This window comes from Bemisia tabaci, chromosome 1, assembly GCF_918797505.1.
Source record: "Bemisia tabaci chromosome 1, PGI_BMITA_v3".
NCBI classification, from domain to species: domain Eukaryota; kingdom Metazoa; phylum Arthropoda; class Insecta; order Hemiptera; family Aleyrodidae; genus Bemisia; species Bemisia tabaci.
In genome coordinates this window covers 90329597-90354948 of record NC_092793.1, presented here as the reverse complement: position 1 = coordinate 90354948, position 25352 = coordinate 90329597, and the positions used below count along the sequence as shown (strand labels likewise).

The window sequence follows — 25352 nt, the reverse complement described above, 5'->3', positions numbered from 1 at the left end:
GCAATATGCACGAATAGCTATCTACTGAAACTTGATTGACTAAAAATGTATAGGGTATGCATTTGCAAGCCACAAAAACAGCCTAACTTGACTTTTTCAGCGCCTTGACTCGGAATTCCCGCCACAAAAGCGAAAAATCGCATTTTCTCAAAAACGGCCGAACTACCGATTTCGCGGTTTGTTGTTCCTCAATCAATAGGCCTTCTAGTTGACATTTCCGCAAAAAAATCGGAGGTGGTATGTTGACCGCACTAAAAGTGTTTAAAACGTACTGTGATCCAGTTTCTGCAAGCATTGCAGCCGGTACCGGGGAGGCTCCCCTTTCGTAATCCCAAAACTTTCTAGAATTTTCCTAGACATAAAGAGGGCGTCACATGGCGACAAGTAGTATCTGTTTCTGGAACTTTCCAGAACTCTCTCGAATTTTCCTCATTCAGGAGACCGTTAGTAAAACGATGACTCTCATTCATCCTCTCCCGAACTTTATAGAATTTCCTCGGACTTTTGTTAGGTGCTATGTCTGACATTAGCTTTTCTCGAATTTTTTCGAACTCAATCAAATTTTCTCCAGGCTATGCGCAGTTAAATTGATGCCCTCGTTGAACTATGTTCAACAATACTTAAATCATACAATGATTTAACTGTAAAACATATAAAACTGTAATAATTTTATTAGTAGTTTTTCATACCATTTGCGGAAAGGTGGACAGGATAACAGGTTATTGAATAATGACCACATACAAATGGGGCTTGGAGGATCAGCTGAGTCAGCTTGTTGCCAAGTCTCAACAGCCCTCGCCGTGTTCTTTCGGGAGCTTTCTAGAATATTCTTTGACTTTTAGAAGAGTGTTACAAGACGACGGGTGGCATTTATTTCTGGAACTTGTTCGAATGTAATCAATGTGGTGGTGATAGGAATGTGGTTCGAAGCGAGGTGGTCCAGGGGGCTTAGCCCTCTGGCTAGTCGTTCGAGATGCGCCCTCGACGACTAGTGGTATTTAAACTTGTGAGCATCATTTTTTTTTTGTATTAGTCAATGTTCTTTTACTGGAAAGTGATCTCAATAATGTTATCTACTTATAATCTTGATTCTTCAGACAAATAAATAATTAAACCGAGTTTAACAAAAGCGCCTCAAGTCGCACTTTGGGAAAAAATTAGTTGGGAGGAAATAGTTAAAATTGAATTGAACGAGTCGTAAATTTTCTCCGCTTAAAAGTTCAAAGTCAGAAAAAAATACTTTAAACGTAAAAATTTCATTAACCTTTCTCCTAAACATTGTATCCTATGGAGGGATAAGACTTTCAACTTTTCTCTTAATCTCAAACTTGTTGCAACTTGGTGCGTTTTTGCTAAGTTCGGTCGAATTGACGTTTTACAACTTTTTTGTATGCAGGAAAAACCTTCTTTTAACTTGGTGTGGAACTCATTGGCATCAATATCTGTCTGTTCCTTCAATTTGTTTGATGGTTTTCTTTTCATATTTGTATCGAAAATTTCCTGATTTTCATCATTTTTTACTCTTGCAGGTCAGTATAGAATAGATTATAGTCGTTTTGGTGAGTGCCCTCCTGCGTCTGACAAGTGACAGTGTCTTGCGTTTGTCGGCTAAACCAAAAGGTACGCCAGTTTAACCATTTTTAATTTGTACGTACACTTTTTGTATAGTGCTGTATCATATAGACTTTGCCTTAACTTGTATATTTTACAATGTATTATAGTCATACGTACATGTCATTGAATTTTGAGAAATATTGAAGGGGCTTTCGTTTTCATTATTTTCGAGCTGTCCAAATCCATTACAAAACGTCCCTTCAGTATTACAAAGAAAAGGTTGCTGTCAGAGACAAAACCAAAGATTATGGAGTTTGTACTTTTTATTGTTGCTGAAATGATGCAATTTATTTTTATTTGTATGCCTCTTTAGAATAAATGGTTAAAGTTGACCTGCCTTGTCACCTCACAATTTCTGTTGCTGCAGTTCAGCTTGCAAACATACGGCCTAGAAATAGATAATCAGTGGAAATTCATTCATTTTGTTCTCTAACATATCTTTTGCTTTTTTTCCCCCCCTTGAGCTCCGGAATCTTTCCTGTTAAAGATAAATGTTTGGAAATAAAAAGGCGATTTTTTGGAGGAAATTAAAATTCAGTCATGCACTAAAAAACTAAGTGTCACATTTTTGTTGAAAGATAAAATGGACGGAGTTAAACAGAAAGGAACCAAGCCACATGGGGATAGAACCGAGAAAAAGAGGCTTAAAGTTTAGCTCCTGCATAAGACTGATTGTAAAAGTTAAACTTCAAGTTCAATTTCTGCAAAATTTGCTCCAACAAAAACTTAAAATTTTTGGCGATAGATAGTAGAGCAGTGGTTGAGTTCAAAACCACTCATAACTCAATTTTTTCCAAAATGTGGGTTGGTTCCTTTCTGCTAAACTCAGTCCAAATGTCACACTGTCCTTTGTCTTCACTTACTTCGAGTTGTTTTTTTGCACTGCAATCCTTTTTCAATTCTGGCCGTGAGGAAACTTTTTACCATGAAATCAATATCATTCTCGCCATGGAAAAATATTTATTAGATATCCCTCAATTGCCAGATGGTTTTTTGGAATATCCGCCAATATTTAGACCCAGCTTGCATTTGCGGTTTTTTGCTCTCTAAAATTGGTTGGCTAAGTTTTGATCCAGCTAGCTTGTTCTGAGCCTCATGTTAGTTTGGCGTGTGTTTCAAGAGAACACAGAATCAGAACATGAAAAATTAATATTATCTACCAGGTTCCTCGTGTAGTAAAGATAAAAAATTGATTACCCTGGCATCCAATTAATAGGATAATACGATTGCCAGATTTTGTAACTCTGTTGCAAGTTCACGTTGCTGAATCTGTTGGGTGGTGTGACTAAGTTAAAATTCATGAACATGTAAACTTTTCTGAAGTTTTCTCTACACTGGCTGTATCAACTCTTATTTCTTAGCAGCCAGGGAAAGTGTTTGAATTGTTAGTGGGTAGCAAGTTCCAGTTTCCCTCAAGGTTCGTCCTGCCAGGTCAACATTGAAGAGAGAGAAAATGCTACCATGATACACTGTCAGAAAACCTTGTAGAATGAGTTAATGTCTGTAATAGGCTCGTCCTCTTTTAACATTCATTGGACACTTCGACCAATTTCTCCAAACTTTGAAAAAAAGAAACGGAATGCAACACACTGTTTTTAATACTTAAACATTGTTTTAGAAACCCAGAGAAATCCATTCGAATTCTCTTACTTCTGAGTACAACTCTAAGAAATTCGGACTTTCGGCTTTCCAGCAGTATAATATTTTTTTAGGTAGATTTCATCATGTTTTTTGACCAACCAAATTCTCAAAAGTGTGTGTATGTTTTGCTGTCTGTAAGTTTTCAACTCCCCCCTATCCTTGCCCCTATCCTCAGCCCCATTTTATCAATACATCTTAAGGCACCAAAAACTAGAGGCTGGTTGATCACTCATGGTTCCTTTTCTCCCCTTCCTATCTATGTTAATTTTTATTCTGTTTTAACATACAGCTGTGTCTTGTGGTGTGGTATCAGAAGAGGAAAAATCAAATAAAATGGCAAGAAAACCTGCTTTTTCCAGTCCTAGCAGCCGTAGAGAGAGCAAATGTATGTTTTGTGCAGGTTTCTTCTTTGCAGACAGAAATAAAATATTGATTAATAAATTTTTCACGCGTGAGACTGAATGCTTTTTGGACTTTTTTGCGTCAATGCCCATGACAAGTGAAAATACAAAGATCGTCCAGAACGAAAGTTTACCAACCGCATACCTCCTAAACTACAACAATTAGAAACAGTCCTTAAAAATAATCATGAAACCACTAATTTCAGTCTCTGTCTATTCAGCTGTTTATTGAGTGAAAGGACTTTAAATTTCTTCATGAAGAACTTTAGACAAGAAGTTTTTATCTTAGGATTGTGAGAACCTTCTGAAGGCTCAAACCGGGCAGCTGGTTTGAATTCGATTAGATAGTTTCAGTTCGGAAATTCTGAACCTTTTATATGTAGTTTTTCATAATTTGGCAGGTTTTTGCAAGTACTATAGACTTCAAGGGTTGCTTGTGAATTCCAGCAAACTTCCATAATTTTGCAGGTGCTCATATCTGATCATGGTTTCTCGAGAGCGCTTGCAGTTTTCTGCAAAATTTTTCTGCAACTGCAGTCTTGCAAAATTTTTACAATTTTTCAGGCACTTGTGATTGTGGTCTTGCAGGGCTTTACTAGGTTTTTTGCTGACTCTCATGGGCAGTCGGAGGTTTTTAAGAGTTTTTCGAGGACTTTTACCTAATTCCTACTATTTATGAATAGAACAGAAAAAAAATGGAATGGAACAGACCCCAGCCGAACAATATGTGTAGAAGTTTTGCTTTTCGTCAAGATTTTTGTTTGATCACGGTTTTTAGCCGTATTCTCTTGGGTTCAAGGACATAAACCAGCACAATGCACATGAGTAAAAAGTTCTAAGCGGAAAGGAAGTATTGTACATAAAAAAACTTAATCCAAAATTTTGACCATGACTTCCCATTTACAGTAAAGTCCAAAATTTCACAGGATGTCACCCGAACTGTAACTGCTAATTTCTTCCTCACTTAATTGCGGTTTAGATCCATCCGGTATTAAAGTAAACATGATCTCCCTTGCAAATTATTTCATATCAAATGTGTTCTGCTTTAGTTCACTTAAAATCCTTGTAAGCTTTTAGAGCTCACATATTGATGATGCACTGTGATATTTTAGATTTATCGCAGTCAACATCATCAATCCTGAAATTTTTTAACTACATATGACTGGTGCTCTGCTATATTTTACATGAAGTTAATCTATTATTTAGTCATTTACTGGCGATGAGCTATAGATGTTGTAGCTTTCTGTGCTTACAGTGTGAACTTTTGGACCAGCACCAAGAGGAGATAGGCCCCGAAAAACCCACTTGTTTGTCCAGTGTTTTGCAGGATCGAATTTAAGTTATACAGCCCGTTGTGAAGTTTAGAGCACTAGCTTCATGATTATTTTTATCGATTATCTCCAGCAGTCTTGCAATTACTGTAGGAGATATTGGGTAGGTAAACTTACTTTCTGGTCGACCTTTGTAGCTGTTTTTTCACTCTGAGACTAGCAATTCACAACTCTAGAATTCAGTGCTGCTCAAGTTGATACAGTCTTTATAATGCATTTGAAGAAAGCACTTTTAATTTTGCCCTACTGTTTGTTAAATCAATTTTAAAGGAGTATATAGAATATGAAAATTGTGAACAGGTTTTGTGATTTTCCTCATTTTTTATTTTACATTTGCAATTGAAGGATCTTTATTCCACAACAAACAGAAGAACTTAATTTATTAAAAATTTAAGATTTGTCATATCTTGCCAATCATTCTGTCACAATCTGTATTCTAACAAAAATAGCCTCAGAGTTCAGCATGTCCATAGGTATTCTGAATGAATTTGATTTGAGGCAAAGTTGGGGAATGCGTGGAGCAAGTATTCAAGGCCCAATACCTAATAAGTATGATGAAATGTGAAGAAATTACCTAATCAACATGCTCAAGCAGCGCGTGGGATCAAAAATGGGGGGGGGGGGGGGATTGATGCCATTAGTTTTTTTCCTCGCTTTTCTTACCCTCATTTAAGTGCAATGTCAAATGAGAATGGGTCATTCTATTTACAGTACGGTTAAATGATGTAATCTAGCTGACTCATTGTGTTCATGAATGGATCTCAGGTAATGGGAGAAAACAGTACTAGAAAAAAATTCAAAAGAGATTAGGCCGTATCAAGCTAAAGACTACTTTTCTATTATCTTTGAGCTTTCTATTATAGGAATCCATGTTGTGCATCGCAATATGTCCATGATTATGAATAGAAATAAGACTTGGAAGTCAGAAAAATCACCATTAATGTCAGTCTGGTGATGTCCACTGTTTTGGCGTCAAAATCATTAGTTCAGCTGAGTTGTGATCCTCCTATGTACTGATTGAAAGCAGTAGGCTGTAGCTACTTTAAAGAACAAAATATAAAATTGAAACGCTGTTCGATGAAACAAAAATTGAAAAGCCAATAAGCCAAATTTGTTACTTAATCGCAAGAACGATTTGCATTATTTCCCTCCATGTGTCATGAAATAAGATGCATGCTGTTCTGAAACTATTATTTGTCAAGAGAATTGCGTTAAAAATCACGTTCAAGAAACATCATGCTAAAAATGTAGACAGCTTCCGTATATAATTCTTATAACAAGTAACGTACAAAATTACGCAGGTGCCTATCTAGATACCTAGAATTTGAGAAACAGTCTTTCTGGTGATTTCACCAAACTAACATTTTGAGGTAATACATTTTTCCCGCAAATTTACAGTAACAAAATAAAACGTAACATTAAGGATAGGTTGAGAGTGCATCTGCAGCTGTAAGAGAAAAATATTCTAACACATTTTCTACCAAACGTTTTGAAGGAAAACAGCGTCACTAGACTGACAATGAGTAAGTGAGACACTCCAAAAATCATGAATTCGACCGAGATCATGATTTATAACGGAATATACATCAATGTACCAAACCCCCATCGACTCTTATTAATCCTCCATCACTAATTCACACCCCAATCCCCACTATAGCACTGTAAACTAAATGGCCACCAACTAAAACTAAAAGCGTCACGAGACAGACTGAATATTGAGGTACATGCTTCAAGCCTCAAATTAAATCGGAAAATATTGTTTTCTGGTGTTTCAATGCATATTACATCAAACAGTACTCAGTCAAGACTTAAAATAAAATAAGACGAAGCTCGCAAAAGGGGCTGGTTCATTTATATAACAATTTGATACATTGACTACTCCCCCCTCTCCCCAGTTACGCCTCACCAGACTGACATTTTCACTGTTCTGCACAGTGAATAAAAGTTTTAGAGTTATTTTCATCTTCTGTTAAATTTTTCGTGCTTGGTGTGGAGTATCTCTACGCAAAAAACCTAACATCAAAAGAAAAATTCATAATTAAAAGTTTTGAGCGGCTAGTTATATGTCTCTCCCATATTTATCAAACTTCTAAATATGTTGGGAAGACGGAGCACAATTCTTTTTTGAGGATGCCTTCTATAATCGTCCTGAGGGAGTGTTCTGTAATTATGATGAATTGACAGTAATTCTGCCTGTAGAGAGTTGAATTCCAATGTGTATGCACTGCAAACTAATTGTAGATCCGCTGGAAGTACATCTCAGTTTGTCAAACAAGGAAAAGAGCCTGCAAAAATCCCAGGTAGCAATGTTTTCATCGATTCCTATGTAATTTTTGACGCTGAATCCGAATTGCAACTATGCGCCATTAAATTCGGACCGGAAAGTTGCCAAATTTGCCAAAAATGCCCTAAAATCGGCATTTTTTGCGGATTATGGCCTGTAACTCGCCAAAAATTGATCTGACGACAAAATTAGTTATATTTAGAAATAAAGCTTGTTAAATTTCCTATAAAAAGGTTTTCCTACATTTTTTGCCTAAGGGCAAAATTAAGCGCGCTGGCGGGCGCCTAACTTTGAAAAATGAGCAAAAATTGCGTTTTTTTGCGGATTATGGCCTGTAACTCGCCAAAAATTTATCTGACGACAAAATAAGTTATTTTTAGAAATGAAGCTTGTTAAATTTCGTATAAAAAGGTTTCTATACATTTTTTGCTTACGGGCAAAATTAAGCGCGCTGGCGGGCGCCAAACTTTGAAAAATGAGCGAAGATTGCGGGGGTTTTTTTGCGATTTTTGATTTATGTCTCCTTTTTTACCCGTCTGCAGAGTAATTTCTGGACAAATTAAGTGAAGATAATAAAATTCACACTACATTGCAGTGTTGCCAAAATTACCTAAAATTGTTTGTTGGCGGTTTTGGACCATTAATTGCCTTACTATCCGTCTATTTGTTTAGTCTCCATTTTGTAAAGCGGGGATAATGAATCGAAATCAGCGGAAAGGAGGATAAATAATTCTTTTTCACATTTTTTAAAGTCAGTTAATGAAAGTGAAACTCAAATTTCTCTCATACATCAGACTCCACCGCCAATTCCAACAGCATGCTCAGCCCCCTCTGCCGACATTAAAATGGCAGGGCCATCGGAGCCACAAAAGAGCAATCGCCTACGAATTGAAGGAGGCCATTGAATTCAGCATTTATTGTTGACATGGAATAGGCCTGCAACCTGCACCGAAAATCATATTGTAAAAAAAAAATATATTGCTGATTTAACAATTTTGTGGTTAAAAAAAAGTTTCCGACATGTTTCAATGTAAATTTTACAAAAAAAATTGATAATTCAACCACCCCCGTGGTTAAAGTAGCTTTCCACTATTTTAGAATGCATTTTTTTAACGATTAAATTGTCAAATCAGCAATCGATTTTCTTCCGTGTAAAAGATTGGATTCTTCTTAACAGCGCTATGATTTAAATTTTCTTGGCCGCTGATGATGGAGTAACTGAATGTTTGTGAATGTACGCGTGCACGTGTTTATTTGTAAGGCAATAATAATTAAAACAAACCTACCATTTTTGAGAAGAGAAATTTTTAAGAATTTAAGTTTCATGTAAAACTTGGTCTCAGGTTGTGGGGACACCACGCAAAAATAAAACGCGCCATGTACTGGACCTCTTGGGTGGCGTGCGGAAGCAAGTACTAATAATTAAATTTATATATTCTGCCTTAATATGTAAGTTACTTTTATATAAAATGAAGTTAATCGATTTTATATAAATTGCCAAACTAATTCATACTTTGCATTTTTCGATCAATGCCATTTTCAACGAGCTCGATGTCCTGGCGCAACTGCACTACAAGTGTCACGATAGAGCACTTTAGTGGACGCTCGACCCTCTGAAGTGTCTCCACCTCATTCTGATGAACAAAAATGTGACTAAGAATTATTTCATCCTCCTTTCCGCTGATTTCGATTCATTATCCCCGCTTTACAAAATGGAGACTAAACAAATAGACGGATAATAAGGCAATTAATGGTCCAAAACCGCCAACAAACAATTTTAGGTAATTTTGGCAACCCTGCAATGTATTCGGCTCCTTATTTTTTACATCGATTCATGGCACTCAGTGTGAATTTTATTATCTTCACTTAATTTGTCCAGAAATTACTCTGCAGACGGATAAAAAAGGAGACGTAAATCAAAAACCGCAAAAAAAACCCTGCAATCTTCGCTCATTTTTCAAAGTTTGGCGCCCGCCAGCGCGCTTAATTTTGCCCGTAGGCAAAAAATGTATGGAAACCTTTTTATAGGAAATTTAACAAGCTTTATTTCTAAAAATAACTAATTTTGTCGTCAGATCAATTTTTGGCGAGTTACAGGCCATAATCCGCAAAAAATGCCGATTTTAGGCCATTTTTGCCAAATTTGGCAACTTTCCGGTCCGAATTTAATGGCGCAAAGCTGCAATTCGGATTCAGCGTCAAAAATTACATAGGAATCGATGAAAACATTGCTACCCGGGATTTTTGCAGGCTATAGCCCCTTTCATGGCTTATTTGCCTGTACTATTGATACGACCTGTTTAAGTGCCTGAAGAATTTTATTTATTTATTTTCTATGAAACCAATGCCTGGGTGAAACCCAATATAGAAGCAAGAATATGACAAGGCAACATACAGCACATACAACAAGGCAACAAATTGATACACTACCACTGTACAGAAATTGATTACAGTAAAAGATAACAACGAATAGGCTCTCAAAGCCCACTGTTTCGCTGAAAACTTACAACGTATGAAATGTAGACATATCTGCAGATCCAGTTCTAAACTAACCTGAAGCCAGGAGAAAAAAATGGAAGTAGGTTCCGGAATGCCCTTTCAAGAACTACTTACCATCCCGCAAAGAATGAGCAACCTCCCTCATTTTAAACCGACCTAGTAACTCAGGAGAATATAAAAGCTCATACTAACTCAAAACTGAATATCAAATCAAAATATTTATTAAGAGACAAAACAGAAAAAACGGAAAGATGTCTGGAAATTTCTATATAATTATGGTTATAAACAGTCACGGATGATCCCAATTTAAAAGATAACAAGCGAAGCAAATAATGTCGAGGCAACTTCAACTTAAAGATATCATTTTGAGTACAAAGGGACCAAACCTCTGATGCTAAAGTTAAGTGAAGAAGAACCAAAATACAATGAAGATGCAAAATTGTAATTTTTTGAATAACTTTCTTTGAATTTATCTGTCATAAGACCCACGACCAAATTCAGAGCCGGAAACTAAGTACATTCGCTAAAACTTCTCTAGGGTGTCACTTACTGATGTTAAACCACCCCCGGGGTTTTTGCCCTAAATTAATCGACTGTTTTCTCTAGTCTATAAACCCTATATCATTGAAAGCTGGTTAGATGGTACCCTGTCAATTCTTCATAGAACACTCCACACGGAAAACAGGAAGCTGCAACCACAGACGGGTCTTACTGTAACCATTTAAATTTTTCGAGTCATTTTTTCTGGTTTGTATACAGACCAATTTTAAAAGAAATTTCATGCTCCTAGGTTGATAAGACCCGTCAATAACAAACCTACGAGGATCTCTCTGTTTAGCGGCCATCACATCTACTGATGATACAAGAGGGTTTGAAGAAGTTGATGCCGAGATTAATGAGAACAATGATAGGTAGAGACTAATTTCAGATTCATTTGGGCTGGACATGCCCTGGGGTTCCCTGCCACTTGCTGTTGGTTTTTTCAAATCTTATTTTTCAAATTTGGAAAACGAGTAAGAATTTACACCTCCAACTAGAAAGGGAGTAGGTACGTACAAAACAGGTCATTTCGGGCTCGGCGCGGATACCTCTGAGACTTGCCCTATTCATTCACCAAACAATGTTCGATTTTTCCCAAAGTTTTAAGCCCCCCTTAAAATTTTGGAGAGACGCGGCAGAGAGTCAAAGTTAAAAATCACCAAAATTTTCGCGGATTTGTCACTCGAAAACCGAGAAGTTTCGAAAAACGCGGTTTAAACGAGCGTTTTCAGCGTGACGAGACCTTTCAGAAAATGGATAACATTATAGGGTTTGTCAACTTCAGCTTGAGTGTTCGTCTCTGAAGAGCCGGAACGCTTAAAAAAGACCCCTTTTTTCACGTCCGGGCCGATTCCAAAAAAAGCCATTTTTCAATTTGATGAAATACTGATATGTTGTTCCTGACTCTCTGTAGCCCCTCTAGCTTTTTACCGTATGCTGGAGAAATGTTTTAGTCGCGAGTTATAAGAGCGGAAAGGAGCGAAGGTAGGGAAAATGGGCTATTTTAAACTGCGGGCGCGGCGTTGATCGGAGGAAACTGGCAACAATGCGATCTCGGCCGAGAAGTGTGATTCGCCGAATTGAGTGGGAAGGGACGTTTTCCTTCCGATCAACGCCGCTCGCTCAGTTCAAAATAACCGATTTTCTCGACCTTCGCTCCTTTCCGCTCTTATAACTCGCGACCCAAACATTTCACTAGCATGCGATAAAGAGCCAGAGGGGCTGCAGAGAGTCAGGAACAACATATCAATTTTTCATCAAATTAAAAAATGGCTTTTTTTGGAATCGGCCCGGACGTGAAAAAAGGGGGGTCTATTTCTAGCGCTCCGGCTCTTCGGAGACGATAACTCAAGCTGGAGTTGACCAACCCTATAATGTTGTACATTTTCTGAAAGGTCTCGTCACGCTAACAACGCTTGTTTAAACCGTGTTTCTCAAAACTTCTCGGTTTTCGAGTAACAAATTTGCGAAAATTTTGCTGATTTTTAACTTTGACTCCCCAAAATTTTTGGGGCGCTTGAAACTTCGGGAAAAATCGAATATTGTTTGGTGAATGAATAGGGCAAGTCTCAAAGGTATCCGCCCCGAGCCCGAAATTGTCCGTTTTACACGTACTCCTTTGATAAAGAAACTAAGAATTTAGACTTAAAAAAAATCATGTCAGGGTAAATTAATTTTGTAGATAATTATGAAGGTAACGAGGATCTCCTTGGTTACCATTTATTCGTTGTCATTTATACAGCTTATACCATATCATTCATACCGCTACATTTCATTGCAACGAAGAAATATATGGGATTGCCGCTTGGAAAAGTATCGCACGAAAGATTTGTTGGATTTTTTTTTTTTTTTTTTTTTACTATTGGGTCAGCCTCGTTTAAGCCTTGGCATCTGAAAAAAGTATTGGAGCTATAGCCCCACCAGCCTCATACACGCGTCGCCTATATTAATTTGTAATACTTGCAAGAAACCTATCTGGAATTATTCTATTTATGTGTAAACTATTGTACTGTAGTTTATGAATTATTTATGAAGACTGAACAGAACCTATTTATTTAATTATCTTTTATGTTGTCTCCAAAGGTATGTATCAAATTCTTTCCTCTGAAAACTGTTTTGATTAATTCAAATGCCACTTGTTGTAGTAATAAAATAATGATACATTGGCAAATCAGGGTCTTTTCAAACGACATCTTGTAACAGAGGAAGGAAAATATTACAGTGAAGTTTTTTCTCTCAGGTCAGTGTCGATAGTACCATTTGAAGAGACGTAAGTTCTGAGCACGCTAAGTTTCAATTGTTAGTCATTCTTTATTGTCCTCACAAGTTGTACAAAATAAAAAGAGAAAAGAATATAGAAAAAAAGTTGAGAATCAAAAGGCAATTCACTAAAGATGAAAAGAAAAAAGTTGAGAAGTAATTTTGACAAAAAGGGAAACAATGTTTTTTTCTGCTTAACTTTCATATCATTTTACAGAATGAACCTACTATTTTCTATGTATCATTGAGCCTCTCCATTTTCAAAAGTTTTCTTACTAATTATGCAGTGACAATTTTACAAATGCTTGGAGAACTGTTCAGCTTGATTTTATCTGTATGCACATACTAATTTCTAAATTTTAACTTCATTTTGCTGAAGCATTAATTTTGATCATATTTTCAAGTATTCTCTATCATAAGTACTGAATTTTCATGCTAAACTGATTGTCATTTTGGAAGATTCACTCCTTGATTTTTGTTCAAAGTTGAGTAGAAAAAATAATAAATGTTTGTTTTCCTCATTTCTGAGAATTGTTTAATAACCTAATTAATCAGACAAAGTTCTCATTCAACTCTGAGGCCAATGAGATATCCATCCCAGTGTATCACCTTATCACTATTTATTTCTTAGGCTTCGCAACCGAAATTTGTATTCAATCTCCACCTGATTTACATATGTCTCTCTAAGTCAGGAGTCGATTATGTCTCTCTAAGTCAGGAGTCGATTATTACATAGACACATAATATCTCTAAATGTGTAGACTCGTTCTACCTAAGTGTGTGTTCAATAAAATTGAAATATAGGCACCAACCTGAGGTTTGCCTGACTTAATCACTCTTGAACTTTGAAACGCTCCATTACTTTTTAAGGAAACTACCAGTGAATAGAGCATTTGATATTTGAAGGACTATGTTTGGGATACCAAGAAATTTGGCACCTGCTTTTCGATATTATTTGATGTGATGTGATGTTCCTTATGGCCTCCTTAGAGTACCTTCATAAGGCTTGAATACACGATCAGCCTGAGCTTAAGTCTGGCGTCAGTATGATGAATTTGTTGCTTGGTGAAAGTCAGGATTTAGCGAGCCGCTAAATCCTGACCCGCAACCATCGGTCCGAGTTTCCAACATCTCGAATTAAAGATGCCACTTTATATTTTCGTCCGACCCGCTGTCTCTAGTGGTCCATGTGGTTTCGTGAGCAGTGATCCAATGGCTAGGAATTTATCCCTAGGTCTAGGGATTTTCCAGAATTTCTAGGGATCTAGGGATTCTTTTTGATGAGCTATAAGCAAAAATCGACTTTTTAACCTCAATTTTAGCTTTGACTGAGGAAAATATATTTTAATTTATATTTTTTAGGCCTTACCTGGGTGAGTTCAAATAAGCGTCTAATTTGGTGTCCCGAGCTGTTTTAATTGTCATAATCTGAGAAACATGGGCAGATCAAATTTTTTTCTCATTTTCCACACTATTGTTGACTATTACATGCTATTTCCCACTTTCTTTGGACTGAAATAAAAATTTAGGAGAACTTTGAATGTGCAAATTGCCTACATTTGTCCCAAATTTGCGTGTCCCCCGTGCCTGGTTCTTGACTTTAAATCGATGTTGCAGCATAACTAGAGTGATTATTTAAGAAAACTTTATCGGAGATGATAGGTAATGCTTTTAAATTTGAGAAAAAAAATATGTCAATTTATTTTTTGCTCCATCAATAACTTTTTCACGCGCTAGAATCATTGTCCCGAGCAACAGTCAGCAACAGTCAGGAGAGACATGGCAACGATGTAATAAGCTCTAAATGATTGCCGTAACGTTGAGGTTTTTCCAAAAACGACTTTTTTTGTTTTGATTGAATAGTTCACACGTCGTAGATAGCAAAAATTCTGAAATTCGCAAATTTTTGTGCAAGATTAACGCCATTAATGATGCCAAACAGAATGCTATACATGATATCTAACAGGGCGTCAAGCATACTCACACACACTAATATCAGCTCGTAAAATACTTTCGAAGTGTGCGTTTGGGAAAATTTTCTCTTATTCCGATCCTCTAGGACGTGCTACTAAATATCCCGTGAAAAAAAACACCAAAATTGTCTTTACTGTTAGAGGTAAGCTTAAAAAACAGCTTATTCCATCCTGTCCCATATGTTTCCATCCTGTCCCATGTCCCAGTTTAGTGGGACAGAGTGGAAAACTGCTACAACTGGGACTTGTTGGTTTAAGCCCTGTAGGCGCTCTTTTCGACCGATTTAAGTGAAACTTGGTACACGGAGGTATTTTTCAATGGGGAACTCGAATTTTTAGTCGAATTTTCAAAATTCGAAAATCTAAGATGGCGGACATGGCCTAAAATGCTATCTCAGCGCCTAATCAATCGATTTACGCAAAACTTGGTATCCGGGGGGTATTTTTGAATGGGAAACTCGAATTTTTAGTCGAATTTTCAAAATTGGAAAATCCAAGATGGCGGAAGTGGCCTAAAATGCTATCTCAGCACCTAATCAGTCGATTAAAGTGAAACTTGGTACCCGGGTACTTTTCAATAGGTAACTTTAATTTTTATGCCGCAATCACACGCTGAATGTGGGAGCTGAATGTGGCTTGAATGTGGAAGTCATCGGCCCGATGCCTGAATTTTGCGCGTGACGCGCAAAATTCAGCAACGATTCTCAGCAACCATCGGACCAATTTTGAATTTGTCTGAACTATTCGAGGAGATTTGATACACATCTGGATGAAAATAACTCGAATTTGCTAAATTTCAGCCGTTGAGCGATGACTGTTGACTTCCACATTCAGGTGCTAAATTCAGCGTCTGATTGCGGCATTAGTCAAATTTTTAAAATTCGAAAATCCAAGATGGCGGACATGGCCTAAAATGCTATCTCAGAGCCTAATCAATCGATTTACGCGAAACTTGGTACCCGCGGGTATTTTAGAATGGGGAACTCGAATTTTAGTCAAAAATCTAAGATGGTGGCCGTGGCTTAAAACACTATCTCGGTGACTAATTAATTGATTTTAATGAAACTATACTGGAAAACCTTGATATAAGGAAAAGAAAGGAAATTTTAATAGGGGTGCAATAGGGTTTCTTATGTATCATAGGCTACGAAATCGAAAAATCCCTGTGTTTTTTCTATCTTGCACAGATTCTCCCGGAAAATTGACTCTTCTGGAAAAGCTAGATTTTTAAGGAAAATTCCGATTTCTCCGGAAAAATTCCGAACTTTCCCAGGATAAATCGCATTGATACAGGTAAATGGAAGTGTTCTTCAGAATCAGCGCCAAAAATCTACTCCGAAACCATTGGCAAATCTTCGGAAAATCAAAAATCAAAAAAAAAAAAAAAGTTGACCGGTGTAATTGTTATGTTAATGTAAGTCCTCAAACTTTTCCTGGCTTATCACCACTTCAGCGGGTACACGCCCACTCGAAGTTTTAAAATTCGGTGTTTTTGATCCATTTTGTATTGCAATATTCCAAGAAATAAGAGCTTCTTCTCGTGTGAAACGAAAACAGTGCGCATTTTGATAAACAGACGGAACTGTCTAAAAGACAAGCAGAATAAGCTCCAGATATCTTTCATGACGGATGAATTTTTTCTTAATTTTTGTGGTTCTGCAAGATATGAAAGGGTTACATATGTTTTCAATTATGCTTTGATTTAGTGCTTGACGATGCTTTTATGACAATTGTGTTCAATTTTTAATTAAAAGTATTATATGTCACCTCTGAGATGAAAATTTAGGAAATCAGGCAAAATTACGGCAAAGAGCTTGATGCAAAAACGGCTTTTTTCGCCCCCCCTCTGGAAGTTCTTCAGACTTTGTCTATTGATTACTCATACGTGAGCGCTTCTTTTCCCAAATTTTCAGACTCCCCAAAAACTTTGGGGGGGAGCTAGGGGGGGTGGAAGTCAAAACCTGTGAACCTCGATATCACTTAAACAAAGAAAGATATCGAGCTCCGGTTTGGACAAAAATCGTCTAAAATTGCATACTTTAAGATTCTAAAGGTTGAAATCCCGATATCACATTTTTAAGTCAACATATGTGCTTTTTTCCAGTTTTTAGGTCTAGAAAATTTCCTTTAAACAAAAAATTTACAAAGATCTCAATTTTTTATTTGAACCAAAACCATCTTTTTAAATTGTTCGTCTTTTTCCGCATCCAACGAGTGGTCCATTAAGCTGGGGAACCAAACGGTTCCTGAGTTATGATCGATTGAAGTTTCCGCTCAACGCGCGCCGACCGATTTTCGCGCGCAAAAAAGTCGGATTTGACTGTTATTAGATCAGATTGAATGTTCAAACTGAGCAAAATGCTTTATTAGGGACTCTTGAGGGTCGCTGAGTTCAGAAATTACAGATACTTCCAAATAATTTACGTTTTTAAAATTACAGCTCCGCAGCGCTATTTTAGAGGCCCACTGAGCGCCGACCGGTCGCTCAGTGGTCCTGTCCCAAGCTGCAATTTTAAAAACGTGAATTTTTTGGAAGTATCGGTAATTTCTGAACTCATCGACCCTCAAGAGTCCCTATTAAAGCATTTTGCTCAGTTTGAACATTCAATCTGATTTAATAACAGCCGAATCCGACTTTTTGGCGCGCGAAAATCGGTCGGCGCGCGTTGAGCGGAAACTTCAATCGATCATAACTCAGGAACCGTTTGGTTCTCCAGCTTAATGGACCACTCGTTGGATGCGGAAAAAGACATAACAACGTTCTACGAACAATACGGTCTGACATGCAGTAATAATTTAAAAAAATTAAATACATGACATTTTCCGGGATCTAAACTCTACAGGGGACCAACAGTTTTACTTCATTTTTAAAAAGTTTGACAGAGTATCTTAATTTGTCCACTAATTCCCCAATTTGGACCACTGTGCGATGAAAATTTGTGAAGCTGAACACAATTTAATGCATTAAGGACTGATAAAAACATCGTTAGCCACGGAAACTGCAGGAGACCGACAATTTTATTTTCACCATTTTTAAAAATTTGACAAAGAATCCTGATTTGTCTACGATTTCTCCCCATTTTGGACCACTTTGCGACCGAAATTTTTGAGACTGAATACAGTTATTTGCTTGGGGGCCCAATAAAAACATTTACAGCCAAAACCCATCAAAGGTGTAACTTTTTCGTCCATTTTCCCGTCTTTTTGCTGTAAAAATGCTGTCCAGAATGATGGAGGTTTGGCAACTTTGCCCCCCCCCCATTTCTCAATAACCGTGCGTAAACTCAGGCTTAAATTTTTACCAGAGTTTTAGGGTATCATAAGGTATCGTTTGGGCCCGGTTTCAGAAAAATCCTCGCTGACCCAAATTGTGCCAAAAAACGGTCGTTTTTGGCGTCGCTCTTTGTGTTTGAAACCTTATTTTTTACACTATAGACTAGCTACGTTTATGCGAGGCTCGAAACCGAGGTTTCACGAAACCCGAGTTTGTAATGAGTTTCTTCCGTATATACACACGGACTGAGTTTGGATAAGTTCAAAAAATCTGCCCCCTTTTGGACTTGAGATTTCAGGAGAAGGGGTGATTTTAAGGGGGGGGGGTGCATGGAGGTTTTTTCGGAAGGCCAAGACGAGACAAATGTTGAGTTGAGAGGTAGGTATTAGGGGCTAAACATACTCAGAATGGATGGATTCAATTAATCATCCCCTTTTTGACTTAAATTTTCGGGAGAAGGGTTGGTTTCAGAGGGCAGGTTCAAAGAGATTATTTTGAAGGGTAGAACTCGATGAGTCAGGTATGGACAGAACTTAACAACTGGCCTCTGATTGGCTCTCCAGCGGCCCCTTAACGTCAGCCATTTTGAATGTTTTGATTATTTTGATTTATTATGTTCGGTTTATCGTTTGTCAAAATTTTGTGGGATTTTTTGCACAATTTTGATAATGCGATATTAATTTTAACGTTTAAACGCACAAACGTTTGCATGTTAATTTGATTGTAATTTAATTAAAAAACGGGCCCCTTAACCTACATCACGTAGTCATCATGGGAAATTTTCAACTTTTCCATACCTGTGTAAATCTACCTTGCGATGAGTCTATGGAGGTATCGCCGACCACGTTTGGACAAGTTCGAAAAATCATAGACCTTAACAGATTTTGTCGACCTTATCGATAAATCGACCTTAATAGATTTTGTCTCCATCACAATCTGAAGCTTCGAAATTTATGTTTCTTTTCCAAACTGTTCATATTGGTGTCCCACTTTGGACCTTCATAAAAAAAAATTGCGAATTTCAACCAAGATACTTGCCAAAAACTTGTCTCATGTTTAGAAAAAAATCACAGAAAAATCTCAGGGTTGTAGCTAAAGGTCAAGTGGTCGCGCAAGCCACTTAAGTGGTTTTACCGATTTCTCATCTTGGCGATTTTTTTTCGGTAAATGCAATCGTGCTAGAAAGTCGCAAAGGCGGATAATGAGACTTCCGATACTATATTATAAGAGAAAAATAACAGTTTGGGCCCACGAGGATTAGAAATCCGTCGTTCTTAGCTCTCAAAATGCAAAAATCAGCAATTTTAGCATTTTATAGTCAAACCACTGCTCGACTTAAATTTAGCGGCATTCGACGCGTTGTTTCACAATGATCCCATCGGAGGAGCAAAAGTCCTTCAAGTATGTCCATTAGAGGTGCTAGAAAGTCACTTTGGTCATTTTCGTTGATATTAAACTTTGCGCTTATTGTTTAAATTTTTTGATGAGAAATCGGTGAAACCACTTAAGTGCCTTGCGCGACCACCCTTCAGCTACGACCCTGAGATTTTTTAGTGATTTTATTCTAACCATGAGACAAGTTTTTGGCAAGTATCTCGGTTGAATTTCGCAATTTTTTATTAAGGTCCAAAGTGGGACACCCTACTGTTCATATTACATCAAAGAATGGTAAATCTTACGTCCCTCCATTGAGGGAAAGTTGCATAAGAAGTGAACCTATTTGATCTCTATGAAGCCCTACGCCAGGTCTACGTATTACGTTTCTGGCCAACAATTGAATTACATTTTATGAGTTTGCCAGAGACGAAGTTATTTTTACGTTTTCCTCCTAATTTCATGTATTATGTAAGATCTCCACTCTTTAGAAACAAATATTATTGTTCAGGAAAACCCCATTACACTGGTGTAAAAGTTTAGGTATTTTTCAGCTTTCCATAAGTTTAGGTAACCTTGCCTAACCTCATAAGGTGGGATCGATGCGAAAGAACACATAATGCGCAGAAATTAAACCAGAGCGTCCTCAGCAGAGAGGCTAGCAGACACTGTTTTCTGAGAAAGATCTGAAAACAAATTAGTAACCAAAAACCCGTATTGGCTCAATGAAATTTTGATGCTGCATGCAGGAATGTTATAATATCAAGATTTCTAGCATTCTCATATATCAATGGCTAAATGCCTAAAATGAATATCTCAATTGGAATATGTTTGGGAATCTCTAGTTATGTTCTCATTTCTTTGAGGAAAACTGATCAAAATTTTTCTCTACAATTCGTGTGATTTTTGTAGAAAGTGTGAAAAAAGTTAACTGAAAACGTCAAAAGAACCTGTTGGTTAGTTTCTCTTTAGAAAATGAAACACTATACTGGAGATTTACCAAGCAGCACTCTGAGGAGTACATTTTTCGACTTCTTTATACTTCTTAGCAGCAGGACAGACATTTCGTCTAAGAAGAGCATTAGTGATGGTGAGCTTGGCAATATTTGAGGATCCAATATGTTGAAGAAAGTCATGGATTGGTCTTTGCACAACATACGATTCTTCTCTCAGATATTCAATTTTTCTGTTAATACTAAATCCCCTTTCAACAGAGGCTTGGCCATGACTGAGCAAAAGAAGTTTTCCAACTACTTTCCACTAATTCGAGAGGGGTTCTTTTTTAAAAGTTTCACAATAAAATTGATCAACTCAATCTGTAACGGGCTTGAAACCAAAGACATAAAGACGGAGTGCTCGTATCTAAAAGCACGGGGAAAAAGTGAAGCCTGGTTTGGCGCTGGGTGCTTGTGTGAGTGTGTAAATGAGCGCGGGAATCCATGGCGGCAAACGGAAATTTGATTTGAACTTGTCCTCTTGATTTTTCCAAATTTCTTCCTCGAAACGTATTTTAAATGCCTAAAACGAATATATTAGGAAAGTTGGGACTGCGTCCTACTATAATACACCTACTTTTGCTCGGTAACAGGCAGTAATCTCCGATAAAGTTAGTTTTTCTTCTGCTCATGGTGGTTCTGCAGGTTCAAACAGGCTGTTACAGTTCTAGATGACAGTTACTCCCAAATGAAATTAATCGGTCGACGACGGACCAAAGCTAACCTAAAGTTAAAAAAATATGAGTGGGTATAAGTGAATTTGGGCAAAAATCAACCTAGAATACTTTGTTTCAGCAATTTTATTTAGTTCCCGCCCTAAATTTGAATTTCAAAATTGTCCCGATTTCGCCGCCAATCGACAGTCAATAGTAGAGAAAAGAAGCTTGATTTTTTGCTTTTAGCCCTCCATCTTTATGTCTTTGGTTGAAACCCATGAATTGCTGTGAATTACTCATCACTACATCTAGAAAATACGTGTTAAATTCTCTTAAAACTGTATCCTAATTCTTTTTCACACAGGACAGTGAGAGAAAAGACACAAAATCACCGGATGATGTAAAATTCAAGAACTTTCAGAAAACTTTCAAGTAGATACAATGAGGCAAAATCCTGGAATTCAAGGATAAGTATTTGAGGACTTTTCAAGGCTTTACGGACCATGTGAACAATGTATTTACTGGAAATGGGACAAATTTCTATGAATTTTTTTACAAAGAGAGGTCCTTTCAATTCATTTTCAACAAATTACAGATACAAAACATAGTTTGAGGTAATTTAATAAAAAAGCTAAAACAAAAAAAACCGGTTTCCTCCATTATTTTAATGTTGTTATTATTACTTTTATTACTGATTTATTACACATGAAATAGTACAATGAACTGGTTCCAAAACGAACATGAAGAGCAAAATGAATAGAACAGAGGACTATGCTGGTAGCTTGGATAATTTTTTCCAAGTTCCAATTCTGGTTTGTTGCATTTAATAAAGATAGTTCCAGAGCTAATGACAGTAAAAAGTGAAGCAATTTTAGACATATAAGTTGAGTTAAATGCAGACATTTTTTCTTTAGTTCTTTTTTCTTCCTTAAAATTAAATTATAAAAAAGTAAAAAGTTTTAAAACTTGCTGAATGAAACTGACACGCTTTTTAAGGAAAACCATCATCATCTTCTTCAGCCATTTCTTTGGCCAGTTCTAGATCTTGCTGTTCACGTTCTCGTCGCTCTTCAGCCGATTCTAAATCTTTCCCATAAGATTTTGGTGGATATCTCATTGCTTTTACACTCTGGTTGTGTAATTCTAAGCAGAAAGAAATTCTTTGATGGAGCGCAAGTTGGGGCTCTAAGGTACAATAAATGTCTGTGGGCTCCCTACTTTGCATGTAACCATGTTCAGGATCGAGGGTCGCCTCAATGACACCATCGCGAATAGCCTTCGCAACAATGAACTCAGCATCTTCTGGAGACTCTAAGCCTAATTTTTGAGCTATATTTGCAGGTGTGATACGAGAATAGGATAGACCAATAGCTCGGATAGCAGTTTTTATGACATTATGCCTAAGACGGAGAATTAGCGTAAATGTGTGATCTGCACGGAATCTTGGTCCAAAATTTTCCAAAACTTCACTAAAAAGTTGAAGGTTCCCCATCCTTACTGCCTGGGTTAGCTGAAAATAAGGTGCTAGGGCTCTACGTAATGTTGCCTGACGAAATATTTGTCTGTCAGGAATATCACCCAATAACAGCTCAACAACAACATCTAACTTCTGACAAGTTTGTCTGAAGCCAACAGCTGTTACTTGAGGCGCTTTCCGCATTGCTTGCATCAAATGTTTGTGGGCAGCAGAATATTCCAACCTTGCTGCTTTGATCCGACCCAGGTAGTACAGAAATCTTGCCCACTCATTATTGCTTGCAGCTTCAGTGAATACTGATTTTGAGACAAGCTTATCCGCTTGGTCATAAAGGTTGTAATGCAAATAGTTTCTAAGCAAGCAGTTGATCAACACTGCTTGTCCTTCAAAATCATTGCGAAGTGTTGCTGTTCGTAATCTTGAGTGCAAAAAGGCACGGACCTTCTCAAGTTGATCTGTTATTTCATAAATACGTGAATGGTAGAAATAACACTTCGCGGCTAGCAAGTCTAATGTGCGGCGATTCTGAGATGTTACTTTGGCCATGAGCACATCTGAACAAACCACTGCCTTTGCGTACTCCTTATTATCGATGGATCTAACAAGGGTTAAGAGATGAATATAGATGTCAATCTCTGGCAATAGTGGGGCCGATGCATTTTTACCGGTTCTAAATTTTTGAATATTCACACTCTCTGATGGATCTTCAACGAAAGCCAGAAGTGAATCTCTCTCAGAAGAAGAGTGCGTGTAAAAACCAGAAATGAGACTGTGAAGAACTGTAGGATTGAGTTTTCTGCGTGTGTTTGGCAGGGATCGCAGAACTCTCAGGACAAACCTTGGCTCTTTCGTCTGAACTGCTTTTTCAATTTGACGAGTGTGCTCACGGATATCATGAATTGTTATGGCATTAACATCTTTTTTCTCACCGGAATCTCCCTCACCAGCTGGGCTGTCAACATTCTTCATTTCAACATCAGTTGCACATTCAGATGCCATATTGGATAAAGCAAGAAACCTAAAACAGAGAGAAACTAATTAGCGATTCCATCATTCAAACTCCTCTGCAGTAATACATGTCAGTGGTGAAACTAGATTATTTCTAGAAACTAGATTTATTTCTGCGCACTGAAGATGGTTAGGTAATTTTGTATTGGAGACTTGGGTTTTTTTTTCTTTTTTTTGTTTCTGTGGATGTTGTAGGTAGTTGATTGACCAACACTGTCCAGGAAGTGTCAAAAAATGCACTCCATTATCTTAAAGCAGATTAGGTTAAATGCCTGTCCTACCCATGGTGCTGTTTAAGTTTCTTTAGTGGCTCAAAGTGTGCTGGCTTTTACATAGATTTTTTCTGATTTATTATTGTTGCACATCTCACTGAGTTATCCAACTCCTATCCGGAGTTATCTTATGAGGAAAATACTCATGCCCTTTTTGTATCCCGTACATAACGCTCATTATGGAATGTAACTACAAAATTATTTAGTCTAAATGCTGAGTTATTGTGTACTCTTGGTGGCACAGCTCCAGTAGCACTTTTTGACTTTTTGACGAGTCATTCTTGTAAAATACTCTGCAATTGCTCCTCCTGCTGCGGAATTTTGTCGGCTCCTTCACATGGAGATGCAACATCCATTGATAAGTGTACTTGAGTAAGGTGAAAGGACTGACAATATTCGACCCCTGAGCTACAACTAATGGAACTGTGCAAATTGATATTCCGTCGAGAGTGCAATTCGTTCCCAACCGCACTGTTGTGACCACATTGTGAACATGCCCTGAAAATTGCAGAGGCTGAGAAAGCTGCGTTCTTTTGATCAGTGGTGTCCATGTCATTTGAGCAAGGTGATACTTAAGTTCTTCGTGATCTAAAGTTTAATTTCTTAATTTTTACCAAGTCTTAAATAGTCTATCAGTCAATCCCACACTCATTACCCCAGCCCTAGGTGACCATTGCCCGAGAGCATCAAACTCAGGCCACTTGCCCAGGAATCGAACCCGGGACCTCTATGTAACAGAAAGAAGCACAGAAGCTTGGTCACAGAAAGCAGGCAAGTAATGCTTAGGAAGCATCTTCGTAGATTGAGTGAATATGTAAATATGTAAAAAAGTGTAAATACCGTGGCATAAAAGAGTGAACTGAAATGACATCAACTACTAATGAATAAATCTAAAATATTTCTGAAATAATGATAAGAGATGCTTGAATTAATAAAAACCGTGCTAACTGATGAACCAAGGGTTATCAGGAATAAGAAAGATGATTTTACCTGCAGCACAAGCCACTTCTTGGAGACGTTATTGGTATTATTATCAGTGAAGGAGATGAACGTAGGAAATAAGTGGCATAGTACGAGCTATTCGAGTATTACTGTTCTTTTTCATTTAACACATAACCTAGCGCAGGGAGGATCGAATTTGTGCTGAGTCAAGTTCATAGAGCACAATAGAGTCGCACTCGCAATATAAGTGGGAATGTGGGATCGTTGTTCCTGAGTTCCTGCGAAAAATAGTTTTCCGTAACCCGGCTTACACCGTAGTGCACCGCTCCAGTGACCACCGAAAGACCTACCTATTGCCTGCAGGGTAGGTGAGGGTAGGGTAGAGTAGAGTCCCTTTATACTGAGGTCAAGACAATTTGAATCCATTTCTGATTGGTTCCCGTATTTTAGGCCTCCACAGTGTCACAAACGGGAATAAAGATTACATTTTCACCAATTGCAAAGATTATAATCTGGAATGGACCAGGGAATTACGGGTTTGGCAAGGAACAAACGGAATGAGAGGAGGAACGGAGAAAGGCATTTGAGAATGGGCCGATCAAAGATTACGAAAAACGTTCAATTTCTGTAATCTTTATTCCCGTTTGTGACATGCTTAGCCATCTTAGGCTGAATGTAGAGTCCCTTTATACTGAGAGCAGAGTTGCTAAAAGAAATTTCTTTATTCCCAATGAAATTTCTTTCGACCGACAAAATGTCAAAAATGCTTATTTTTTCTAACAGAATTTGTTTGTTGAGCGACAGATCTGAAA

At 37.5% G+C, this 25352-nt stretch overlaps 2 protein-coding genes across 5 annotated transcripts in view; one reads left to right on the top strand and one right to left on the bottom strand.

Annotated features, from left to right (window-relative positions):
* Window positions 1-21428, top strand: part of LOC109043515 (uncharacterized) — a 54956-nt gene extending 33528 nt beyond the window's left edge. The window contains exons 8-9 of one of the 4 annotated variants that reach the window (XM_019060716.2): window positions 1530-1620; window positions 21206-21428. In XM_019060716.2, coding sequence (XP_018916261.1) covers window positions 1530-1588 — 59 coding nt within the window. In that variant the 3' untranslated portion in view covers window positions 1589-1620; window positions 21206-21428. Of the gene's footprint in view, window positions 1-1529; window positions 1947-3544; window positions 3762-4911; window positions 13091-21205 lie in introns of those variants that run through there. The other 3 variants (XM_019060717.2, XM_019060715.2, XM_019060714.2) reach the window with 3 other exon arrangements.
* A 59-nt stretch (window positions 21429-21487) lies between these two features.
* On the bottom strand, window positions 21488-24774 carry Rpn3 (regulatory particle non-ATPase 3). The gene is made up of 2 exons (XM_019060718.2): window positions 24589-24774; window positions 21488-23336 (listed from the first exon to the last, which is right to left on the bottom strand). The coding sequence occupies exon 2, from the start codon at window positions 23315-23317 to the stop codon at window positions 21833-21835; it is 1485 nt and encodes a 494-aa protein (XP_018916263.1). The 5' UTR covers window positions 23318-23336; window positions 24589-24774; the 3' UTR covers window positions 21488-21832.
* Window positions 24775-25352: the final 578 nt, after the last annotated feature.

What these genes read in the sequence shown, in the direction of transcription:
- Rpn3 (XM_019060718.2), bottom strand. Translation starts at nt 23,317, where the DNA reads ATGGCATCTGAATGTGCAACTGATGTTGAAATGAAGAATGTTGACAGC.